Raw genomic sequence first — 26,230 nt, 5'->3', positions numbered from 1 at the left:
GCTGCCTGGTTGCATTGAGTACGAAGCGTCATCGTTTATTTTTGTTAATCATTGCGCACTACTTGAAGTTGTGTCACGTTTTCTGTTTAGCAGTCTGCACACAATGATGGTGATTTCAGATTGTTGATATGTGCTTTTATGTGTGGCTCAATGATGTGTTGTTTGAATGCACAACCATCCACATCCGTGCATTTCTGTTGTATGTGCAAAGTTTTGTGGTTTGTTTGCAGTGAGCCAGGACCCAGTGCTGGGCACCAGTGAGGTATTCCACAGCTTCTTGAGGAAAGCTCAACAGGTAACTCCACTGCTTTATAATAATCGATATGTATACGCGGTCACACAGTGCCTGCTGCAGTTGGTGATGAATGCTGCATTGTGAAGTGAAGGTGGTGTTGATGGCGGCATTGATGGTGCTCCACCTTTGACAATTCATGTGGTCTCAAGGAGCACATAGCCTGGCACAAGCACTGCAGTGATATAGTTGTGTTGTTCAATACAGGACACGCAGCAGGTGCCCTCGCAGGCAGTGCAGCTCCAGGTGCTGCTGGCCAATGGGCAGATGGTGTCTGTTCATGTGGAGAGCACTCATCAAACCGACGACATCCTTGAGGTAGGGCACCCAGTCACGGCTCCTATTTGAGGTTAAGCTTGGGGAGTTAGGGTCAAGCTTATGATTTGTCTTTAGGTTAAGCTTAGGTATGGTGTTAGAGTTACCGGTATTGTTAGACTTAGGCTGGTTTAGTGTCGAGTTGAACATGAAGCTTCAGTGGGATTAGTGTCTGGGCTTAGTTTACTTTGAAACATGAGTAATGTTGGGCTGTTCATGTAGGTCCCATTGCAGTTTTGCTGTCATCATTGGTTAGACACACTTCTCCAATTCTTATTAAATAATTAATCAATAGTTGCATGGCAATTGTTATTTTTTCCCCCAGACAAATCACCATTTGAAAAAGACTAATAAACTGAATATTCATTCTGTTTTTTTTTACCATTACCCTGTGGTTTAATAGACCGAATGTTGCTGGTACTGTATATGCATGGTGGTGGTGTTTTAGAGGTGGTGGTATTTAGCGCGCTGCCCTACGAACCCGACAACTCTAGTTTAATTCCTGCTCATGGCCAAAACTAGTGATGATTATCTGAAACGGTCCTGGTCCTCCCCTAGGTCGATTCAGCCTAAAATGAGCATCTGGTACAGTATTTAAACATCAGCACTGGGGAGACAAAGGTGGACCGGCATGGTGTTGGCCACCCACCCCTCGTGCACCATGCCGGCCTTCATAGGTGCACGCTAAAAGCACTTGCCTCAAAAGTCTGTCTTTGGTGTGGCTTCCTGAGAATGGGAGTTCTCTGATACATTGCACGTTGGTCACGTAGCACGTAGCACACATGAGAATGGGAGTTCTCTGATACATTGCACGTTGGTCACGTAGCACATCTGCCGGCGTGTGTTGTGTGCAGGCGGTGGCTGCCAAGCTGGAGCTCCCAGAGGAGCTGGTCCATTACTTTGCGCTGTTCCTGGTTCGTGACCGGGGAGGCGGAGCGTTCTCCTGTCAGTCACTCACCACCATAGACACCGCTCTCGCACACAGTGATACACTTAGTGCTCGTTGATATGGATGTTGCTCATCGGTACTCGGAAGGGCGTGATTGTTTTGGGTGGCACGGGTGCTATGAAGTCAGTGACAGCTCTCAGTGCCTGCCCAGGAGATTAATAAATTAGACTCAGGAGTCCAGTGTCTGGAAACTCTTGTAGATGTTGGCAGCACTTTGTGTAAACGTAATGATCCAGTCGGGTTCTTTTGCTTTAGCTAAAAGTCTTTGCAGAACGATATTTTTGGAGTGTGCACTCTCCAGCTACTTGAACTTGCCTGACCTGTAACACAAAAGTAGAAACCCACACCAGATCGCTTCCCAACACTCAGTATGTTGAATTTACAAATTTGTACTGTCCTTCAAGTTCACTTCACATCTGTGCCTTAAACTAGCCGCCAACAATAGATATCCGAAGCATCAACAGCGGCTAATTGCTGGCGATTAGCTGTGCTATGTGGACACCTTGTGAATTGCCACTGCCTCCCGCCAAATGTTTCCATTGCCCTGATTGACTCGATGGTTCCTGAGACCTGTTTTGAGAAATTGTTTGGTAAATTAATGGGGATTATGTGACCATGTGATACTTAAGAGGAGTTGCTTGTGTCGTACATGGAAGCGTGGGTCTCGTAAAGGAGTAGGCATTTCATGAAGACTACGGACGTTTTGATTTAAAGCTTTCGTGACTGCAGTGATTAATATTCTTGGTTCTTTTGGTAAAGTCATGTTGAAGGGAAACAATAAAATAATAAAATATATATAAAACAATAAACGTGATAATTTTATTGTTTTATATATATTATTTTATTGTTTCCCTTCAACGTGACTTTACCGAAAGAACCAAGAATATACTACGGACGTTATCAACACAGAGGAGGGATGCGTGTCCTCTATACCTGGGTAATCCGTACAGCAACTGGTACGTATGTTTTTAACATGTGCTTATGTGTATTGTGTGTATGCACGTGTGTGCTTATACCAGTCATCCGCCGGCTGCAGGAGTTTGAGCTGCCATACATCTCTGTCACAAGCCTCCAGAGCTTGGACTATAAAATAGTTCTCCGGAAAAGGCAAGTTTCTATGTTCCTGTACATTTTAAAACTATTCATCACACTTGTTTTAACACTTTGATCAAACAAACCTTGTTTGGATGACTGATACATTACAAATGTCAAATCTTGACTTAAAGTTTTTGTGACTGCAGGAATTCATATTCTTGGGTCTTTTAGGTAAAGTCACATAGATAGGTTCAAAGAAAATAACAAAAAAATAACAAAAAACTACGACGTTTCAATCGCAACGCAAGCGATCTTCATTAGGAAGAAAAAAGAGGGGGAAAGCTGCTGAGGGAGACTGTTTTAAAGGTTTAAAATGGGTGTAGCCCAAGGGTCATAAATGAAGTGGGCGGGGCTAATGATGTTAATGTGAGAAATTATCATGTTAATGTAATTTATCATGTTAATGTAATTTCTCACACCCACTTCGTTTATGACCCTTGGGCTCCACCCATTTTAAACCTTTAAAACAGTCTGCCTCAGCAGCTTTCCCCCTCTTTTTTCTTCCTTATCACGAACGCTTGTGTTGCGATCGAAACGTCGTAGTTTTTTGTTATTTTTTTTTACCTATCTACGTGACTTTAACTAAAGACCCAAGAATATTACAACTAAATGATGCCTAATATTCCACAGACATGAATATTTGTTCTTTTAATGTGTGTTTCGAGCTGTTCAGCACTGTGCTGTGCACTAGACTCACGAGTGGTAGGTAGTGGGTTCAGTGCCTAGCTGAGGGTCAAATTGGTCTATTATCTCATCTCTCTAGAGTCAATACATGAGCGATACTTTATGGAGTTGTTCTCTTGAGACCTACCTCCACTGTGGGGAAACATAGCAACTGTTGGCCTGGTGCCAAAGTTGCAGGCGAATACCGTCTTTCCTATTTCAGAAAGGAGATGCTGACCCTTGCAACCTGTTGTACTTTTTAAAGTATTTTTTAAAATAAAGTATACAAATAAGATAGCAATGAATACAATTCTTTAATCGGAACTTCTAAAGTATAATAATTCGGTTACTCACAGGGGGATTGAATCATAATAAATGCATCCTGCCGCATGCGGTACTTTTGACTGTGCGCACAGCGAGCCTCACGCACATGGCGCACAGACGTGTTTACATTTGTCATAATTATGGTGCAAATCATGACACACCAGGGCGATACATGTTCCATTTTAACCTCGTTTTTCCAATAGCTATGCAACACTATAAAAGGTAAGGCATGATGTTCATTAACATGCACATATTTTGTCGATGTGTTACAAGAGACAGTACAGTGGACGTGCGTTTTAACGCAGACACCTGTAAAAATAAAACCTGAGGAGTGGGACACATGATTTCCTGTAACTGAGTTTTATTTTCATCTCTGTGCATGCACACACCCTACTATTGCAGCTATTGGGACACGGCATATGATGATGACATCATGGAAAGCATAGTGGGTCTGAACCTGCTATACATTCAGGTATGAATGGTACCATTGAGATGTGCTGTGGTGCTGCGATGCACTATCACTGGTGAGCACTGGGCTTGCCAGTCGATGTCATTGCTCTTGGTTTTCAAAAGCATTGAACTCTGTTTAACGCAACTCGATGAGAGTTGCTGTTTTAATGAGCATTGATGCGGTACTTTTCTCCCATTTCCAGTACTTAAACAGTTGTAGTGTATGTCCATTGAGGCGCACACACACTGTTGTAGGAGGCAACGCGTTTATTAAACAAATCACTAAACACCGGATTCTGTTGTTAAGTGTGGCTAACTTACTCTTTGGTTCTTTCGGTAAAGTCACGTAGGTATAAAATAAACTAAACTAAATCACAACTATAGATTGTGGCTAACTTGTCCTAGGCTGCTCACTATGTGCGTGTCTGTTAGCTAGCTTGATCCCCAAAACAAGCACCGAATCCTCTTGGCGCTCCCCCTTTATCCCCTGGCCACGCCTCCGCCCCGCCTTCGGCCACGCCCCTTGCTGCATCAAGGCCGGAGCTCCCCGCTTCCGGTCACGTGTTCTTAACTCCACCAATCGGAGCTCCCTGCTTCTGCTCACGTGCCCTTAACTCCACTAATCGAGGCACCTGGCGCTCGGCGCCCCTCCAGCACTGTGGCAGGCGCGACACCCAGAGACCTCTAACTGTGTCTCTACACTACCCCCCACTTTATAAAATTTCAGCCGACCCGGCTGTGAAACCCCAAATAGAAAGAGTAGAGACAAATTTCCGACAACCCAAAAATACCTCCTGAAAAAGGGCGTAGGAGAAAATATTTTTTCCAAAAACAAACAAACCTCAACTCGTCACACCGCCAATTTCTCAGCATGGCGCGGCCCACAATGTAACGTGAACGGTAAGCGTAAAAATAACCCTGAACGACGCGACCCCAACAACACAACACAAGAGCCGTGAGATAAAAGAAGAAGAAACGACGGCAAACTTAAGGGGTGATTCGCCCTCCTGACAGTCAGCCCCCGCCCCCCCCCCCCCCCCCCCGGCTTGCGAGCGAGGCTGCCTGCCGATGGTGTGCGTAAATGTCGGCGTGCCAGCGAGAGTTAACGAAAGCGGCCAGTTTTCGAGTGGGTCCTCGTTGCCGGGCCCCCAGCCAGGTTAGGGGAGGCCTCGGCGGGTGGTTCCGGCATATGACAAGGCTGGCCCGAGGCCTGCGGCCCCTCTCCAGGTGGTGAAGGAGAAGACTGCCCGACTGGAGAGGAAGGACCTGACGATGGTTGTCCGCCCCTGACTTGCGCCGAAATTGGCGATAAGGTCGGCAGCTCCCCAGGCCGCAGTAGCTGGGATCCTGAGGGGGAAGAAGCAGAGCATCGAGGCGTCGTTCCCGTGGACGCGCACCCTGGCTAGTCAGGGACACTGGACACACAGCCCCCAGGGATTTGAGATGAATGAGCGTCGTCCGGTGGACAAAACGGTTTGAGGCGCGACGCATGTACAAACCAGCGCCTTCGACCGAATTGTATGCGGACGCTCTATGGGCTTTTTACCTCGATCTCCACGGACCCCCACCACGGTTTGTAGAGATTAGGGGATGTCCCTACAGGAACCTGGGAGCAATGAAGCCACGCCCTGTCCCCGACTGCCCATTTGGTCCCAGTCTTCCGGGCAGTCATTGACTGCTTGCTTCAAAGCCGAGTTCCTGCGGGAGGCCTCTCTAGCCTCCCACAGGCGCTGGAGGGTAACTCGTATGGGGTCGGGCAGCTTCTTTTGAGCCAGATCCGGATTTAGCTGTGTGTCAATGGGCGGATCTTGCTCCCTTCCATACATAAGAAAAAAAGGTGAGTAGCCGGTGGACGCATGTGGGGCCAATCTATATGCGGCCAGGACCCCTGGAACATGCAAGTCCCAGTCGGTCTGTTTTTCTTTGACCTGATGGCATAGCATGGATGTGAGCGTCCTATGTAGGCGCTCTACCATGCCATCGGTCTGTGGATGAGAGAGCGAGGTGTGGATATTTTAGTGCCCAATAGATCACACACCTCCTTAAGCAGTTTTGACGAAAATTTTCTGTCCTGGTCCGTAAAGAGGCATCCTGGGGCCCCCTTATCCAGAATATACCCATGGAGAAAGGCATCCGTAATGGTGGCTGCCGACTGGTCCGGCATCGGCCACCAAGAAAGATACTCTAACCCCACGAGCAGGTGCTTGTTACCCCGCGGGGTGGGGTAACAAGCATATTGAGCGTGACGAGCTCATTCACGTGCAATACACAAACGGATTGGAGAGGGGAGCATGCCAATTTCGGTGGAGGTTTCCAGCGGGCATATGCGGTGCACCCTTTAAGCACATTTTGGACACCCGCCGCCATGCTGGGCCAGAAGAAGTTCAGGCGGAGGGTGCACAGGGTTTTCGCGACCCCTAAATGCACAAGACGTTTGGGCATTGCCCAAACCAATCTACCCCACAGGATGGTGGGAACCACGACGTTATACTTGAGTAATTTTGTGTCCCAGCACATGAGGAGGCCCCCTCTCAGAATGACCCTGGCTAACGGTCGTCGGCTGTCGCCCTCTGCGGAGTGGCGAACCCGGCGTCTGATGGCTAACAAGAAGTCGTCCTCGGCCTGGAGTCGCCCCCACTTGGAGTTGGAGAGACCGGGTGTGTGGTCGCATGCGTCAGCTGCGTCCGTGTGCGCAACATCGGCTGCAGCGATGACCTCATGGGGCGGAGCCGAATCGGCGGGCCTGCACCGTCCCGCGCCGATGTGCATGCGCACTCGTCACCGGTTGGCAGACGTGACAATGCGTCAGTATTTGAGTGGCGGACGCCCTTGCTATACGAGACCTTGAATGCGCATAGTCCTAAAGGACCTCGAGCCAGCTGGCCGGACGGCTGCTCAACACGCAGCGCGTACTGCAAGGCCGCGTGGCCTGATCACACCTGGAATTTCCGCCCGTAGAGGTACGGCCGGTACTGCTGAACGAAATAAACAATCGCCAGCAACTCACGTCGTGTAACACAATAGCCTTGCTCCGTCGGAGAAAGCACCCTACTGCCGTATGCGACCACACACTCTACTCCGTCCACCACCTGCGACGAAACGGCGCCAATGCCAGTGTAGTGGGTACAAATGGAGAGCAAGGCTTCTCTGGAGGCAACACGTTTATTATAACAAGACACTCTAACACAAAGGGGTAGCTGCCCCTTCCACCAGGTAACCTAGGGAGGTAGTCCCTCCGGGCTGACTGGCCCTAACACAACTGGGGGAGGCTGTCAAGCCTGGACCCCGACTCGAGTCTGGGTCTTGTCTTTGGGGCTTCTTCTTCAGGAGGACGGCTTCATGTCTTCAGATGAACAACAGCAGCCAGACCTGTTCAGGGGTCCGGCTTATATAGTCTATCCTGGGGCTTCCTCCGCCCCTAGACACGCCTCCCTTCTCGAACCTTCCAGAGGCCTCTGGAACCGGTCTCGGGGTCCCCCAGCCCCCTCTTTGGGGTCCCCACCCTCGGTACCTCTGGCCACTAGCCCTCCGGGTTCATCCGGAATTCCATGGCCCCCTGTCACCCCTGTGCCGCTCCAGACTGCCGTGCTGTAGGTGGTGTGAGCATCATGTCTCCTGCTTCACACACAGGCCGGCCTTACGTGACATGCAGTGGCATTCCCCGATGCCACTACACTAGTATTGCGTCAGTATCGAGGACGAAGGGCAAAGAAAAATCGGTACCGAAGTGGAGGCGCGTTGACCAGGCTGTTGCACAGCGCGGCAAACACAGCCGCCTCCTCTGCCCCCCACCGAAATTTCTGGCCCTTGGCCGTGAGGACATAGAGCGGCTTTGCGATCGTGGCGAACCCGGGGATGAAGAACCCGACAAAACTACGTACCTCACCCGCCGACTTAGGGATTGGCCACGTGCGCACGCATGCAGTTTTGTCAGGATCCGTCAATCCCGGATTCACCGACAATATGGCCTAGGTATTTGACCGATCTCTGCAGCAGATGGCACTTCTGTGGCTTAAACGTCAATTTAGCCTCTCGCATTTTGAGGAAAAGAGCCCGCAACCTCTGCAGGTGCTCCTCGAACATGCGTCCAAACACGATGACATTGTTGAGATAAATCAAACACGCATTCCATTGTAGGCCCACTAGCACTAGCTCCATCATCCGGTGGAATGTGGCCAGGGCTGAGTGCAATCCCATCGGGAGCCAGTTGAACTTGAAAAGACCCTGGGGCGTGCGAAATGCAGTCTTTGGCCTAGAGCTGCCATCTAAGGGCAACTGCCAAAATAACGACAGCAAATCGAGTGTGGAGAAAAACCGCGCCCTTGACAACGCGTCTAGCGAGTCGTCCATCCGCGGGAGTGGGTACGCATCCACCACGGAGACTTTATTGAGATTGTGGAAGTCCAGCAGAACCTCAAACTACCGTCCTGTTTTTTTACAAGAACGATGGGTGCACCCCATGGACTGTTGGAGGGACCGGTAATGTCTGCGGCCAGAATTTCATCCACCGCGCGGTGCACATGGTCCTTCTCCGCAGGACTCAGGCAGTATGGGTTTTGATGAATTGGGCCCGAATCTCCCATGTCAATGTGATGGCGCAATAAATGCGTGCAGCCAATGTCGAATTTGGATTTACTAAATACATCGGAAAATTCCAATAAGAGTGCATGCAGCTCGAGCCTCTGTGCATCAGACAGGTCCTTGCTCTCGGAACAGAGCGTGTCCTCACCCTTCCCCGCAGCCACTGCAACACCTATATTCCTGCCGTTGTTATGAACGCCATCTGTGGCCGACGCGTGAGCTAAGACAGTGCCCTCTTGAATCACCGATGCGTCCGGACAAACATTCAGGACCTGAATAAAATGTTGTCCATCGCTTGCAACCAAAGTCTGCGCATAAACCAAATTTTTTGCGCGAACCACCCTGGTGGAGGGAACCATCAACAACCTGTGCGGAGCCGTTTTGCGATCTAGGTGCTTTTTAAACCGCAAGGGGATCAGCATCTGTGCCCCTGGGGGAATTTTAACCGTTTGGTTCGCCAGGGCAGGGACCAAAACGTTCGCTGTGCGAAACGAAGTTGGTAATGACAAGAAAGCTATGCGGCGGCCCAACGGCAACTCAATGCAGCCCTGATCCACCAGGATTTTGAGCGGCATTCTACCAAGGAAATCGGTCCCTAACAGACAGGTTATGGCTAAAGATTTGGAAATGAGAACTGGACCTGACAACTGAAAGTCGCCAATGCCAATTGTGGCCGAAATCTGACCGACAATTCCTTGGGACTGGCAGTTTGCAGCGAAACAGGGAATCGCGTCGGGTAAAATGGTGCGCGACTTTGGCGGCAAGCTTTCGAAAACCATGTCCGAGATGATGGTCGCCGACGCACCGGTGTCAATAAGGACGCGTACGTCAATGCCTTCGACCGTCCCTATGACCGCGGACGAACCCGCCGCCACCACAATACGGCGGCCCAGGGCCATCAACTGCGCGGGGCGTTTGGGCCACCCCTCGCCCACCAACCCTTGATTGGGACGCGATCCACCTCGTTGTAATCCCGCGACCCACGACTCCGGATCTGAAAGCCGAGGTACATAACGCGACGCCCCCTCTCCACAAGCGCGCAACCCGCGACCCTGATGAGTGAGGTGAGTGAGGGGGTTGTGTGTGTAGTGTACCGCGACTCGCCTTAGGGCCTGGTGAAGAGAAGGAGCGACGGTCGGCAGCCGGTATCGATGAGGAGGATCCTCCTTATCACGTGTGGCACTCCATGGAGATGTGCCCGGGCAGGCCGCACTTGAAACAGATGACGGGCCCGTCCCTCTGACGAGGGGAAACCCTCGCCGGCCCATCTCGCCCGCCCCGACGGTCCTCCCCAGGATCCCTCCACGGTGCTGCAGGACTCAACCCCCACCTGTAGATGTGGTCCATCGGTGGTTGCTCCCTCCTCCGCTGGGGGTGCAGTACCCACAACCACCCCGCCTCATCGCCGGATATGGAGGTGAGCCTCCAGACAGCGGGCGACCTTGAGCCAGGTGATGTCGTCATCTTTTGTGGCCGGTCTAATGACCTGGAGGTCCTCGGTCCACGACAGCAGCTTTTCCAGGACCAGGGAGATTCTCCCCACCTGGTCCATCCTGGGGGAAGGCTGTCTTGGCAGATGCCAGAAGAGAGGCATGATAAGCAAGGGGTGTCTCTGCTTCCCCCCTTTTCCGCGTGGAGAACTTGTGGTGCTTGGCGGACGCTGGAGCAAAAATCGCCCCCATTTGCACCAGGGCTTGCGGTCGCGTTGTCTTCTGTTGTCGGGAATGGCGTCGAGGGCCACCAACGCATCGTCGTCGAGCGCCGTAGGTAGCGCTCGCAGCGCCCGCCTCTTCTGTCCATTCCGCAAGGCTGCAGGCGGTGACAAAGCGGCATTGGAATGTCATCCAGTTGCCACCCGCTGCCTTGAATTCCCGGTCAAAAGGAAGGCGCTTCTTTAGTCTGCGGGCAGGAGCCAGTGGCGTCGGCGGGAGGATGGCATTGGTGGGCGCGTCTTGCCGCTGTTTTAAAATTTTGGCGGGCTCTGGCGCGCCGCGCGCTCCTGCGGTTTGTGGCATCCCGCAGTCGTCCCATGCTCGCGGGGCAACGGCGAAAGCAGCGCGGGCGTCAGGGGAATTGACAGGCTCCCTCACGTCCCGCACCACACCTGTTTCCCACGCGTTGCCTCCTACAACAGTGTGTGTGCGCCTCAGTCGACATACGCTACACTGGTGTCACAAGTGGTTCGTTAGGTGTAGCTAGCTTACGAGATGCCGACGCTGCAGCTGCCCTCCATCACCGGGGCTTCAGCACCCGGGGCCGCTTGCGGGATCAACTTGCCTTCTTTGTCGTTGTCCGAAGACAACTGAGTGGGCGCTCGTCGCCTAGTGAGCATAATTGCTAAGTCTTTACATAAGCTAGCTACACCTAACAAACCACTTCTGACACCAGTGTAGTGTATGTCGACTGAGGCGCACACACACTGTTGCAGGAGGCAACGCGTTTTCGCTGAATTCCGGATTCTGTTGTTAAGTGTGGCTACCTTGTCCTAGGCTGCTCACTATGCGCGTGTCTGTTAGCTAGCTTGATCCCTGAAACGAGCCCTGAATCCCCTCGGTGCTCCCCCTTTATCCCCTGGCCGCGCCTCCGCCCCGCCTTCAGCCACGCCCCTTGTGAAAATTCGGTCACAGGTCACAGTTCCTATGATCACTGTTACATTGCTTTTATGGCTTTATTTTGGTGATTTCGAAAAGTTTTTTGGTTTGACCATGTTTGTTTGTTGTAGTATGGAGTTAGACTGATGGCCTTAATCTAAGTTGCCTTTTTTTTATTTAAAGCTTTCGTGACTGCAGAGATTCATATTATTGGTTCTTTCGGTAAAGTCACGTAGAAGGGAAACAATAAAATAATACAAATATAAAACAATAAAATTCTCACGACGTTTCGACTGCAACACAATCATCATCAGGTGTGAAAACCACAACAAGAAAATTTGAAAAAAGTGGCGGTTTTTTAACGTTAGCACCACGGATAGCGATTTGACAGTTTGGTCAGATGGACGAGTCCATCTATGTTCGGAAAAGAGGAGGGGGGAGACGAAAAATAATGGATGTGGTCTGAAAGCCACCTTAGGCGTGATCAATCAATTAAGACCCAAAATGGTTGATCAAATCCATCCAATGATTGCTAAGCCAGAATCCATCTTCTCGGTTGAATTTGTCTCTGTGTTTGTATATGTGGATAGCCTCATGAACGAATCTCTCATGGTAGCCAGATGGCTTGCAAAGAACCTCTGTCTTGGAGAAGTCAATGTCATGTGAACCTACTGAATTATAACAGTGATCTGCCACGGCCGAGGTGTTGGTCCTACCGTGTTTCAGGTCTGCTTTGTGTTAACAAATGCAGTCCGAGACATGTCGTTTGGTTTCTCTAATGTAACTACTACCACAGAGACAACTTAGTTTGTAGACGCCAGGGTACTGTATGTCCGGAATCACATCTTTTACAGACGGAACCAGATCACGGTTTTTATGTAATGTGTTGAATCGGACCTGGATCTTGTGTTTATTCAAGATTTTGGAGATCTTTTTTGTGATCCCCGCAATGTAGGGTAAAGTGATGGTTTTGAATGGCTCCTCAAGAGGGTCCTTCTTCATGGTTGGAGTGATAGCTTTGCGAATTGTGTAGTCGGAATAACCATTAGCCTTAAGAGATTGGTGTACGTGCTTGAGTTCACTGGCTATGTGTTCCTGGTCGGATATGCATTGGGCTCTATGGTGCTGAGTCTTGATGAAGGAATTCTTCTGGGATGGATGGTGGTGGGAATCCGGTTTCAGATAAGCATCCATATGGGTAGCTTTCCTGTATACAGTGGCTCATTGAACCATCAGGTCTCTTTTTTATTGGGACATCCAAAAAAGGTAGCTTGCCATCTTTTTCGACTTCTATGGTAAATCTGATGGCTGGGTGTATGGAATGGAAGTGGTCGAGGAATTGGTCTAGAGCAGGCCAATGGGCTCCCCCCTATCTCCGGTTGTAGCCAACATTTTCATGGAGAAATTTGAGACTGACGCCATCCAGACTGCCACTCTGCACCCAACCTTATGGAAGAGGTACGTGGATAACACTTTTGTCATTTGGCCACATGGCCGGCCTGCTCTGGACCAATTCTTCGACCATATCAATTCCATACATCCAGCTATCAGATTTACCATGGAAGTCGAAAAAGATGGCAAGCTACCTTTTTTGGATGTCCTAATAAAAAAGAGACCTGATGGTTCAATGAGCCACTATCTACAGGAAAGCTACCCATACGGATGCTTATCTGAAACCGGATTCCCACCACCATCCATCCCAGAAGAATTCCCTCATAAAGACTCTGCACCATAGAGCCCAATGCATATCCGACCAGGAACACATAGCCAGTGAACTCAAGCACGTATACCAAGCTCTTAAGGCTAATGGTTATTCCGACTACACAATCCGCAAAGCTATCACTCCAACCATGAAGAAGGACCCTCTTGAGGAGCCTTTCAAAACTATCACTTTACCCTACATTGCGGGGATCACAAAAAAGATCTCCAAAATCTTGAATAAACACAAGATCCAGGTCCGATTCAACACATTACATAAAATCCGTGATCTGGTTCTGTCTGTAAAATATGTGATTTTGGACATACAGTACCCTGGCGTCTACAAACTAAGTTGTCTCTGTGGTAGTAGTTACATTGGAGAAACCAAACGACATGTCTCGGACTGCATTTGTGAACACAAAGCAGACCTGAAACACGGTAGGACCAACACCTCGGCCATGGCAGATCACTGTTATAATTCAGTAGGTTCACATGACATTGACTTCTCCAAGACAGAGTTCTTTGCAAGCCATCTGGCTACCATTAGAGATTCGTTCATGAGGCTATCCACATATACAGACACAGAGACAATTTCAACCGAGAAGATGGATTCTGGCTTAGCAATCATTGGAAGGATTTGATAAACCATTTCGGGTCATAATTGATTGATCACGCTTAAGGTGGCTTTCGGACCGCATCCATTATTTTTCGTCTCCCCTTCTCTTTTCCAAACATAGATGGACTCGTCCATCTGAACAAACTGTCAAATCGCTATCTGTGGTGCTAACGTTAAAAAACCACCACTTTTTTCAAATTTTCTTGTTGTGGTTTTCACACCTGATGATGATTGCTTGTGTGGCAGTCGAAACGTCGTGTGAATTTTATTGTTTTATTTTTTTATTATTTTATTGTTTCCCTTCTACGTGACTTTACCGAAAGAACCAAGAATACTAAGTTGTCTTGTGGTTGTTGTTGTTTGACTTGCATCCCACTGAGAATTTTGCACACAGCGTTGGTGTACAGTGCTTTTTCTGGAATATTTTGCTGTTTTTTCCTGGATTTTCTGTTTGCACAGTCACATAGTCACTTTAAGATGTTTTCTTGTTCATGTTTTTTGTTTGTTGCGGTTGCACCCGATCCATGAGCCGATTGGCTCACAGGGCTATACTAAATAAATGAAACTGAAAACTGAAACAGAAGGCCGGAGCTCCCCGCTTCCGATCACGTGCCCTTAACTCCACCAATCGAGGCGCTCGGCGCCCCTCCAGCACTGTGGCTGGTGCGACACCCAGAGACCTCTAACTGTCTCTACACAGTGATAAAAATTCTCCATTCTTGAAAGGGTTCAATTTATCCTCAGGACAAAGTGGTACTAGAAAAGTGGTACTAGTTTTATAAATCTCTAGTAGGATGATGGGCTGAGGAAACCCCAATAATGATTTGAACTCGCACCCTATGAGCTGCTCGCTCTTCTACTAAGCCACCTGGCCACTGGTAAGTCCAACTATATATGTATGCAGCGTGACTGCGGGGGAAAACGGTGCCATTGTTTGGCAATTGAAGGGCGCGTGTGACTGTGTAGGCGGTGAGTGACGTGGAGAGAGGCTGGATTGTGGCCAGCAAGGAGCAGCTTCAACAACTAAAGTCTCTGCAGGACAAGGGATCTAAAAAGGAGGTAGGGTGGGGTGAAGACGAGGATTAGGAAGTGGAGTAATTATCGTGCACCTTTTAATCCATTTTAAGTGACGCTCTGCATGGTAAACGTCATATATAATTACATGTTTTGTCGACTGTTTTTGCAGTACATCCAGTTTTCACAAACTCTCAAATACTATGGGTACCTGCAGTTTGACCCTTGCATAACGGATTTCCCGGAGAAAGGATGCAAAGTGATCGTTGCTGTGGGGAACAAGGAGTTGAACTTCCGCGTGCTCCTGTCAAGTGACCAGGCCAAAGAGGGGAGCTTCAAGGTCACACGTATGCGATGTTGGCGAGTCGCGTCATGCGTGACAACTGCTGCCCGACACGGCGCACCCAGCGTGAGATATGGCCACTACCTATAACACCTGCGCGATTACATCTGGCTCTCTAGCACTGTCACAGCACCTGCGTGATTACACCTGGCTCTCGCGGCATCACGGCATCTGGCATATTTATGTGGGTTTTGCGGTGTCTAGCAGGTTGCTGCATCCAATGGGTTGGTCAGTGCCCCCCCTCTTTCAGCCACCCTTCGGGCCACCACCTCGCCAGCTGAAGTTCGACTTGAACTTGCCTTTGAGTATCTCATCACCAAGGACAAACTACAGTGGATCAGCATCTCCAGCCAGCAGGTGGGCAATGGCGAGAGATACAGAATTTATTTGGGGAATTTAACACGGTGTGTATATATATATGCATGACATGGGAACGCTAATATGAGTGTGTGTGTGCTGCCCACAGGCTATTATGATGAGCATCTGCTTACAGGGCATGGTGGATGAGCTCATGATTAAAAAGTCAGGAGGAAAGATTCGCAAGGTGAACCAATGCTCTCATCACAGTGACACCTTGTTCACGTGTTCTCATTTAAATTCGATTTAAAGCTTTCGTGACTGCAAGGATTCATCTTCTTTGATTCTTTCGGTAAAGTCACGTAGAATGAGAATAAAATAATAAAATAACACAATAAAATTCTCACGACGTTTCGGACACAACGCAAGCGGCCGTCTTCAGGTGAAAGGTACAGAACTGTCGGGACGACAGAGCTTCAATGAACGATGTTAAGATTCGTAGCGACTTTTAAGCTGGTTGGGAGAAGTGAGGCGCCTTGACAAAGGGGTTTACATATCAAATAGCTGAGGGATTAGCTTGTGACTGGTCACAGGAATGGCGATGTTAAAGTCAAAACCTACACATCCACAGAGGCTACGAGTAATTTAGTATTGAAATAGCTAAGGGATTAGCTTGTGCAAATAGCTGAGGGATTAGCTTGTGACTGGTCACGGAAATGGCTATGTTAAAGTCAAAACCTACACATCCACAAAGGTATCTAGTAATTTAGCATTGGAATAGCTAAGGGATTAGCTTGTGACTGGTCACAGAAATAGATGTTAAAGTAAAGGCCTACACGTTCACAGAGCTTCAATGAACGCTGTTAAGATTCGTAGCGACTTTTAAGCTGGTTGGGAGAAGTGAGGCACCTTGACAAAGGGGTTTACATATAAAATAGCTGAGGGATTAGCTTGTGACTGGTCACGGAAATGGCTATGTTAAAGTCAAAATCTACACATCCGCAGAGGCAACTAGTAATTTAGCATTGAAATAGCTAAGGGATTAGTTTGTGACTGGTCACAGAAATAGATGTTAAAGTAAAGGCCTACACATCCACAGAGCTTCAATGCACGCTGTTAAGGTGCCTCACTTCTCCCAACCAGCTTAAAAGTCGCTACAAATCTTAACAGCGTTCATTGAAGGTCTGTGGATGTGTAGGCCTTTACTTTAACATCTATTTCTGTGACCAGTCACAAGCTAATCCCTTAGCTATTTCAATGCTAAATTACTAGTTACCTCTGGATGTGTAGGTTTTAACTTTAACATAGCCATTTCCGTGACCAGTCACAAGCTAATCCCTCAGCTATTTGCACAAGCTAATCCCTTAGCTATTTCAATGCTAAATTACTCGTAGCCTCTGTGGATGTGTAGGTTTTGACTTTAACATAGCCATTCCTGTGACCAGTCACAAGCTGATCCCTCAGCTATTTGATATGTAAACCCCTTTGTCAAGGCGCCTCACTTCTCCCAACCAGCTTAAAAGTCGCTACGAATCTTAACATTGTTCATTGAAGCTCTGTCGTCCCGACAGTTCTGTACCTTTCACCTGAAGATGGCCGCTTGCGTTGTGGCCGAAACGTCGTGAGAATTTTATTGTGTTATTTTATTATTTTAGTCTCATTCTACGTGACTTTACCGAAAGAACCAAAGAAGGTGTTCTCATTTCTTTGCATTTTCCCGCAGCTATGACCTTAATTGATTGGTCCAAAAATTTACCATGGACATGTCATCTTCTCATATTACAAATATCTCCTTGGCAATTCTGCATGTATGAAATAAATACATTTTATACACAAATTTACCTCATTGTTACGCTGGGAAGTTCTAAAACAATGACATGCTGCGCTTCACATCAGAACGATGCATAGCGATGCTTCTCTCGCTCAATGCTTCTTCATGCTGTATGCTCATATATCTCCTGTGTCAATATTCCACGTATATTTCAATCTCTTGCTGCACTTGACAAGAATGCTCTCCACATAGCTCCACACTCATAATGACGTGGTCCATAATGAAGCTGTTACTATGGTGCATCTTTAGTGAGCACAAGGCCATGTGGAGCAGGAGTGGAGATACACAGCATGGTGATCTAATGAGGACCAGCTGCCGCACGAGAGCATTATGGAGTGAGAGAGAGTTTGGAGCGATAGAGAAATACAGCATCAGAGAGGCAATGCAAGAGAAGCAGAGTGGGAGACACGTATAGCAGTAAACACATGCTCCTTGGTAGAAAGTAATATTCCCTGATTAAATTTTCTCGATCAGACATTCAATGTATTCAGTCCACTGAAGAGTTTCATGTTGAGATTTCACTGTTTGTACTTCCACACTGTACATTCAAACATACCAACCTCATAGCCCACCTGTCAGCTGGGGTTGGCTGCTCGATTATTTTTCAACGACGAAGTCTTTGTGTCACCTACTTTGTGTTCTTTCCTGACGATGTGCCCAGCTCCTCATCTACGCTACTCTATGTTGCCGTTGTTATATGAGGAGTGTTTGAAGCTATAGAGCCATGTCTAGCATAGAGATACCTGAAACTATATCCTGTCAAAGTAGGCCAGACTTGTTGAGATGCGTGAGGAAAAGAACCGAGGCTTCATGCAGTGTCATTTGGTGCGGCCGCAGATGAAGAGAGGACGTCTGAGCAGCCGGGTGGAGTTCTCGAACAAACATTCTCCTCCTCAAGTAACATACACGACCACTACACACGACAAAGCACGCACCCACACACCGCCACTTACAGCCAAACGACTGCATGCACACAACACCAGCAGCCACACATGCAAACAACAGCCAGGTGGTGATGTTGGCTTTACACCTGGTCTATAATCCAGCACATTGGAGGCAGCGAGGCTTGGTGGATCATCACACAAATTCCCTTTGGGTGTCGAGGTGTCTTACCCTGGCTTGCTCGGAGAACGTGGTACAACAACAATGTGGGCTTCACCTGTTCCTTGTATGCGATAGTGTTTCCCAATTATATGCATGGCTTTTCTCCGGGTGCTTTGGTTTCCTCCCACATCGAAATACAGTACTCATTAACATCTTAATATATAGAGAACCACAAAGCTTGGACAATTGTGTCGCCGGCTCATCGCGTGGTGGCCTTTCTGCTTGTCTGTGGTTCCTCATTGCACCTCAGAGTTATTTCCTATGAGAGGGAATGAATGCCATGTGGCAGCAGTGGGTTACAAGTTGAAATTATAGTGTTACAGCCACATAAACAATTACACACACGTCTCCATAAGTGAGCATCAGTGCTGTGTTCAGCCATGCAGTTGCACTCCATATAGTTACAGTCACCATATTACTGGTAGGAACCTCCTGGTTACACCAGCCCACAGGGGATTATTGTGTCCGTTCGTCTGTCGTGCATCCAAAAATGGGAGGGTTGGGGCTGGGTGGAGATGGGAGGGTGGGGAGGGGCTGGGTGGGTAGGGAGGGGCTGAGTGGGGAGGGAAGGGGCTGGGTGGGGAGGGTGGGGCTGGTGGGGAGGGGCTAGGTGGGGAGGGGCTGGGTGGGGAGGGTGGGGCTGGGTGGGGAGGGGAGGGTGGGGAGGGGCTGTGTGGGGAGGGGAGGGGCTGGGTAGGGAGGGGAGGGGAGGGGCTGGGTGGGGAGGGGAGGGGCTGGGTGGGGAGGGGAGGGGCTGGGTGGGGAGGTGGGGCTGGTGGGGAGAGGCTGGGTGGGGAGGGGCTGGGTGGGGAGGGTGGGGCTGGGTGGGGAGGGGAGGGTGGGGAGGGGCTGGGTGGGGAGGGGAGGGTGGGGAGGGGCTGGGTGGGGAGGGGAGGGTGGGGAGGGGCTGGGTGGGGTGGGTGGGGCTGGGTGGGGGGTGGGAGGGGTGGGGCTGGGTGGGGAGGGGCTGGTCACCCCGTGGTGCCCTTATAAAACTCAACGTTTAACCTACTCACGCCGGCTTGTGCCCGCCCTCACAGTCCGGCATATTTGCGGAATACACCACGCCGCCGTTGACCCTGGCCATTGACTGAGCAACCCAACGTTCCTACCAGCTCCCTCCGCAGGAGGGTGACATTTTGAGGGAGTTGTTTCACATGAATTTTGTGTCCTTTTCAGACGTCCCCAGAATCTGCAAAAGAACTCCCCACGGTCAGAGTGTCTGTAAGTTCAGACAAGAATAATTATCTCCACTGTCATTATACAAAACTGCCTTTATTGGTGTTTGGCTGAGTGTGGTCTTAGATCCTCAAACCAAGCTTCAGGTTTTCTCCCTCCACAATGCAGATGCAATTTTCACAGCACTTTGGTCACATCTTTACCTGATTGCAGCCAGCTGCCTGTACAGGTCTGACAGACTCTCAACTCAGTGGAACATCGCCAAGAGTGGATAACTCTCATGACACCAGTGCAGGGGTGTTTATTTTTTTTAGGGCTTGGCAGGCCGTTCAGGGGATGCAGTAATCAATTAGGAGGCCTTTTTAACGTGCCTCAGCATTGCAGATACAGTAAACCCTATTCGCGACTTGCCGGACTCAAGTATTCGCGAGTGTACATGCCAGACCACTCACATCAGGGAGGAGTGTGCAGATTATTACATTTGAAACTGTGAAGATTAGGCACACCCCCTCTGCTGCCCGTGTAGTCTTCAGTCTTACAGTAATCCCGCTCTGAACTCGCTATTGTGTATTAAAATAACTCAAATGCAATCAAGGAAAGTATAACGGGTAGCGCTCCCCAGAGTGTGAACATGATAACAAAATTCTTTGGGTCTTTCGGTAAAGTCACGTAGATAGGTTCAAAGAGAATAAAAACGATGACGTTTCGATCGCAACACAAGCGGCATTCATCAGGAAAAGGGGGTTAGCTTCGAAAGTCAAACTGTTTATAAAGGTTTGAAATGGGCATAGCCCAAATGTCAGCAGCATTGGCAGGGCAGCTAATGTTAATGTAAGTGGTGGGCAGCTACCGTGACGGTGGTGGGTTTGCAAAGTACTTTTGTCTTAGAGAAATCAATTTCGTGTGAGCCCACCGCATTCAAACAATGATCAGCCACGGCCGAGGTATTGGTCCTACCGTGTTACAGATCCGCCTTATGTTCACGAACACGGTCCGAGACATGTCGCTTAGTTTACACAATTTAACTACATCCGCAAGACACAGCTTAGTTTGTAGACACCAGGATATTGCATGTCAGGGATCACATCCTTCACAGATGGGACTAATCAAAGCCATCACCTTGCCATACATAGCAGGGGTCATCAAAAAGATTTCCAAAATCATGAGCAAACACAAGATCCAGGTTCGATTTAACACAGTACATAAAATTCGTGATCTGATCCCATCTGTGAAGGATGTGATCCCTGACATGCAATACGCTATCAACCAGTTTAAGTTTGGCTATCAACAAAGATTCCTTCATGAAACCATCCAAATATACAGACACAATTTCAACCGAGAAGATTGGTACAAACTTAGCAATCATTGCAAGGACATTATCAACCAGTTTAAGTCAAAACTGGCTGTGATGTTCCCATCCTACCTCCTTCCGATGTTAGTTATTAAATCTTGACTTAAAGATTTCGTGACTGCAGGAATTAATATTATTTGGGTCTTTCAGTAAAACCACGTATATAGAAAAAATAATAAAAATATCACTGATATTTTTATATATTTTTTTTCTATCTATGTGGCTTTATCGAAAGACCTAAAGAATATTAGTTGTTATTTTTGGCTCTCCGATTTTACATTAACAGGTTAAATTTCTCACACTAACACAGCCACCTTCGCGCACCGACCTCGAGGTGGCGGCGGCGGCTCTGCATTCTTACATTAACATGCTAATCTCTCACATTAACATAGCCACCTCAGCGCGCTTGACGTGGAGGTCGCTCTCACATTAACATGCTAATCTCTTACAATAACATGCTAATCTCTTACATTAACATGCTGATCTCTTACATTAACATGCTAATCTCTCACATTAACATGCTAATCTTTCACATTAACATGCTAATCTCTCACATTAACATGCTAATCTCTTACATTAACATAGCCAACTCAGCACGCTCGCCATGGAGGCCGCTCACCGATCTTACGTTGACATGCTAATCTCTCACATTAACATAGCCACCTCAGCGCGCTTGTCGTGGAGGCCGCTTACTGATCTCACATTAACATGCTAATCTCTTACATTAACATGCTAATATCTTACATTAACATGCTAATCTCTCACATTAACATGCTAATCTCTCACATTAACATAGCCACCTCAGCACGCTCGACGTGAAGGCTGCTCTCCGATCTTACATTAACATGCTAATCTCTTACATTAACATGCTAATCTCTCACATTAACATGCTAATCTCTTACATTAACATGCTAATCTCTCACATTAACATGCTAATCTCTCACATTAACATGCTAATCTCTTACATTAACATGCTAATCTCTCACATTAACATGCTAACTTTTACCTGGCAGCCCTTTAATTGGTGGAAAACCCATCACCGTCGCGGTCGCCGCCCACCACCTACATTAACATTATCTGCCTCGCCGATGCTGCTGACATTTGGGCTATGCCCATTTCAAACCTTTATAAACAGTTTGACTTTAGAAGCTAACCCCCTTTTCCTGATGACGACTGCTTGTGTTGCGATCGAAACGTCGTAGTTTTTTGTTAATTTTCTTTGAACTTAACTACTGACTTTAGCGAAAGACTCAAAGAATATGAATTCCTGCAGTCACGAAAGCTTTAAGGGGCCGTCCATAAATGACGTCACGCACCTGGGGGGGGGGGGGGGGTCAGACATTTGTGACGATGTGTGACGAGGGGGGGGGGAGTTTGAGAAATGTGACGTCACATCAAAATGCACAACTTTAAATAAATATAGACAACACGTTCAACTTAATTAAAGACTTTTTAATAAATGTTTTCTCCTACAACATCAAAGTTCAGCGCCACATTACATACGCACTAAAGTGACAATAGTTTAAAGCGATTTGAAGCATGTTTCATTTTTTAGGGGGGGGGGGCAGAGCTTTGTGACGTCATTTGAGGGGGGGGGGCAAAATCGCGTGACGTCATTTATGGACGTCCCCTAAGTCAAGATTTATGATAACAACAGACAGTTATCAAAAACCTGCATCTCCTGAGGAGTCGTCCTGAATTCCTCACCATCTCCATTGTCAAATTGTCATAATCAAAGATAAAAAACACACAGTTCTTAACGTGATTGTAGTCATTGTTAAACATTTATGATTCCCTCCCTATGTTCATTTATACCAGGAACGCAACCCAATTTTTCTCATTGGAACAAGGTTTCTGCATTCGCGAATTCTGCATTCGTAAATGTTTTCAAGAACGTAACCCTCGCAGATAAAGGGTTTGCTGTATAGTGAATAAGATGAACGCGAAAGTTATGGGCACTAGTCATATTCTTCTGAGAATCGAGAATATCTTAAGTGTTGCTGTGGTGCAGTTGGCCCTTGCTGCCAGTCTGCTTGTGACCATGCAATACTGCACGCATTGACAATGGAATCAGCCATGGGAATGCTTCAAGAGAGTGCAGAGAGTACGATGTACACACCAGAAGTGTACCTGTAGTTCTGTCCTTGGACCATGGCTCTAGTTTCTAGTCATGAGTTTACTCGGATCACACTTCCATGTCACTGTTACGATTCCATTCTGTATGACCTGTACATAATACAACAGCAAGACAAAGGCAAGTCTCTTTTGACACTATTCAAGATGTTTAGCACACGTCCATACATATGGTAGGAAGGTCACTAGTAGGTGGCCTGTGGAGAGACGGAACCATACCACATGAATAAAGAAATTGCACCACTAACTTTGGGTCATGATTAGGGATTAGCGCTGCCAAATTCTCGTTTTAAGTGGAGCCACAGTCTCTTGAATGTAATGTGGGTTCGGGTTACAGCTGCTTTGCTGGGGTGGTGTAGCATCGGTGTGTTTCTGGTTTGCTTTGCAGAGCAAGTTGTCTTCTATGTCGCTGCGTGGCCTTGCGTGCTCAGCCTTGGTTGGCGGGTTGGCAAGCAGAGGGAGCCAAGTGCGTGGAGGAAGTGGCGATGGCTACTTGGAAAATGATGCCTTTGAGGGGATTGGGGATGATGACCTGTGAAGAGGCATCGTCTCAAAGCCGACGACGATCAGGCAGATCGGACAAGCTGGCTTCAATGTTGATATGCCTGGGATCACATGCTGAAACCCACGTTTGCATGAGAGCTTGCAATAAGATATTTAAAACATTAATATTTTTATGACATGTTTTATAGGAGTGGGAACATGACACGAACGTTCACAGGTCCCTGTAGAGTATATGAAAGTGTGTATGTAAACGGGATGCAAGAATGGCTTTGTGCCCTTCTGCTGCCGCTACCTTTAAGCCTGATGGGATCACAGATATAATGTGTGTACGTATTAAAGTACGTATTAAAGAGTACATATTAAAGCCGGGCAACTTGATAATTGGGGGTTATGAACATCAATTCAGAATTGCCAGATCGGGCTTCCATCACTGCTTGTAATGTCAGACCCCAACAAAGTTATTTTGAGGTGCACGTGCTGCCTTGCATTGGCAGATGTGAGGTTTTTGTTATTCCAATGACTCTGCAGTGCAAAGCAGTTGTATGACTTAGATGCTGTTTTTCATCTGAAAAAGAGCCCATACAATGTGGCTGGTATTACATCCCAAAACTATGATATTACCTGGATAAACGAGCGTCAATAAAAACGAATCTGGATTGTCTGCAAAGCAGTGCCGCGGCGTTGTTATATGTTGTGCTAATCCTGGCCCTCGCAGTGTGACGGAGTTGGCAATGAGAAGAGTCGTGTCCCACTAACACTGCAGATGCGGCACTGCCCAATTCATCTGACAAGTACCTTTTGAGCAAATCAATCGTAGTTCTGACAGCCATTATGAATCTCTGTAGAGATATCCAGTACCTGAGACGCTAAGCTCGGATACCCTAGTAATGGTTCACATGGCCCGTTATTACTTTCCTGAGAGAGATCCACGCCTGGGATTATAATAGGATTTCCCTGTAGTGCTGGACGCGTGCCGAAGATGTTTTCTGAAATAGTGTGGGTGTGCATCCGTAGCCTATTTCACTTCTCTTGTTGCCACATGTTGCGTTGAGGTGTGCAAGTCGCCTTGCTCAGTGTTGTGCCTTACATCGCAGTATTATTGATCGCTACATATCACTGCCATCTGTTGCAAACGAAACTTGGGGCTTCGACATTTGTTGGGATCAGGCAAGCATCCGTTAGTGCCGGCTTCCCCCGTGCGGGATGGCTCAGGGCGAGGTATGGAGCCAAGGGTTGATGGTGACAACGTCGAGGGCTGGTTGTGGTCGAGGGAAGGGAGGTTGGTGCTAAGGGAGAGGAATTGACGTACCATTTCTCGGCGCCGCGTTGGCGTTCGATGCTTAATTTGACTAGTTACATTTAATGTGTTTCATACAGTTATGCTGTTGCTGATGTAGCTGTAATACTTAGTCAAAATAAATTGTTAGTATTTTAAAAAATCGCCTCCTGTCGTGTGGACTTGTGTGGTGGTCGCTGTGCTCCGAAAGATAGAACAAAATAAATGTTGCGTTGATCACCCCTTACAAATCTACGGTGACCGTGACTGTCTCGACTCTATAGTGGAGGGGAAACCTCAACACATTCCTCAATAACGACCTGAAGATGAAACGACAGGCGGTGTTTCAACAAAAGCATGTTTATGTGCAATGAACAACAGGTGCTACGAATAAGGGCCATTGGTAAAAACGTCGCCCATTACATGTTGACGTGTAGGGGCCGTCCATAAATGACGTCACGCACCTGGGGGGGGGGGGGGTCAGACATTTGTGACGATGTGTGACGAGGGGGGGGGGGTTGAGAAATGTGACGTTACATAAAAATGCGCTACTTTAAATATAAACAACACGTTCTACTTAATAAACACATAGTCACTTAAAGATGTTTTCTTGTTCATGTTTTTGTTTGTTAAGGTTGCACCCGATACAAGAGCCGAATGGCTCACAGGGCTATACCAAATAAATGAAAACTGAAACACTCAAATATAATTGTTTTAACAACACTAATTTAGATTATTTTTCATTATTAACTATTTGATTATTTAAATTTACTAAGGTCACCTTTTATTTATTCCATGAAGGAGCATTTTGCTTCTCCATCGGAGAACGAAGAAGCATAAATGTAGTTATTCAACATTCTACCAGGGCTTTTCATTCTGTGGAATGAATATGTGATTGTTTTAATTGTACTCTCCATTTTGCTTAATTCTACTACGAAGTTTAAAGTATTTTTTATAGTAATAATTACTTTTAATATAATTATGATAATTATAAGATAATTTAAATATCATATTCTGAACATCTGCAGTTTTAGTTAGACGAATATTTTCAAGTGAATTTTATGCTAAATTTCAGCTTTCCAACGCCTTTTTAATACACGTTTTCGCCTAAAACATCAGAGTGCGAACTACAATGACAATAGTGTAAAGCGATTTGAAGCATGTTTTCTTTTCAAAATTGAAATATTGCATGGGGGGGGGGGAGGGATGGCAGAACTTTGTGACGTCATATTTGAGGGGGGGTCTGACTTTGTGACGCCATGTGACGAGGGGGGGGGGGTCAAAAATCGTCCAAAATCGCGTGACGTCATTTATGGACGGCCCCTTAGGGTAGCTTTACAGATGGATATGTTGAGTGTTTTTGTTTATTTGCGCTTTTGCAATACCTGGCAATACAACAGCATCACCAGGGGCCTGACTACAGAAAATGCGTAAAATCCGTCGGGCAGTGATCGGCATAAAACACTCCACCCTCTCAAACCCCATAAGTGAAAGGGTAGTTGTCGAGAGGGTGGAGTTCCCATAACTTGGCAATGTGCTTATTCTAGATTTAAAGCTTTCGTGACTGCAAGGATCCATACTCTTTGGTTCTATTCGGTAAAGTCACGTAGGTAAAAAATATAAA

At 47.5% G+C, this 26,230-nt stretch overlaps 1 protein-coding gene across 3 annotated transcripts in view; it reads left to right on the top strand.

Annotated features, from left to right (window-relative positions):
• LOC116942527 (sorting nexin-17-like) overlaps positions 1–24,769 on the top strand; it is a 30,350-nt gene extending 5,581 nt beyond the window's left edge. Inside the window, exons 5-16 of one of the 3 annotated variants that reach the window (XM_032954542.2) lie at positions 231–295; positions 500–610; positions 1,462–1,552; positions 2,576–2,663; positions 4,041–4,110; positions 14,541–14,633; positions 14,761–14,997; positions 15,136–15,288; positions 15,398–15,475; positions 17,897–17,956; positions 19,343–19,387; positions 23,215–24,769. In XM_032954542.2, the coding sequence (XP_032810433.1) occupies positions 231–295; positions 500–610; positions 1,462–1,552; positions 2,576–2,663; positions 4,041–4,110; positions 14,541–14,633; positions 14,761–14,997; positions 15,136–15,288; positions 15,398–15,475; positions 17,897–17,956; positions 19,343–19,387; positions 23,215–23,364 (1,241 nt within the window). In that variant the 3' untranslated portion in view covers positions 23,365–24,769. The remainder of the gene's footprint in view (positions 1–230; positions 296–499; positions 611–1,461; positions 1,553–2,575; positions 2,664–4,040; positions 4,111–14,540; positions 14,634–14,760; positions 14,998–15,135; positions 15,289–15,397; positions 15,476–17,896; positions 17,957–19,342; positions 19,388–23,214) is intronic. The other 2 variants (XM_076067152.1, XM_032954543.2) reach the window with 2 other exon arrangements.
• Positions 24,770–26,230: the final 1,461 nt, after the last annotated feature.

This window comes from Petromyzon marinus, chromosome 15, assembly GCF_048934315.1.
Source record: "Petromyzon marinus isolate PM22_M1 ecotype Great Lakes invasive population chromosome 15, UKy_Petmar_22M1.pri1.0, whole genome shotgun sequence".
NCBI lineage: Eukaryota > Metazoa > Chordata > Hyperoartia > Petromyzontiformes > Petromyzontidae > Petromyzon > Petromyzon marinus.
The sequence above is the reverse complement of the archived record's forward strand: the minus strand, read 5'-3'. Positions and strand labels throughout refer to the sequence as shown.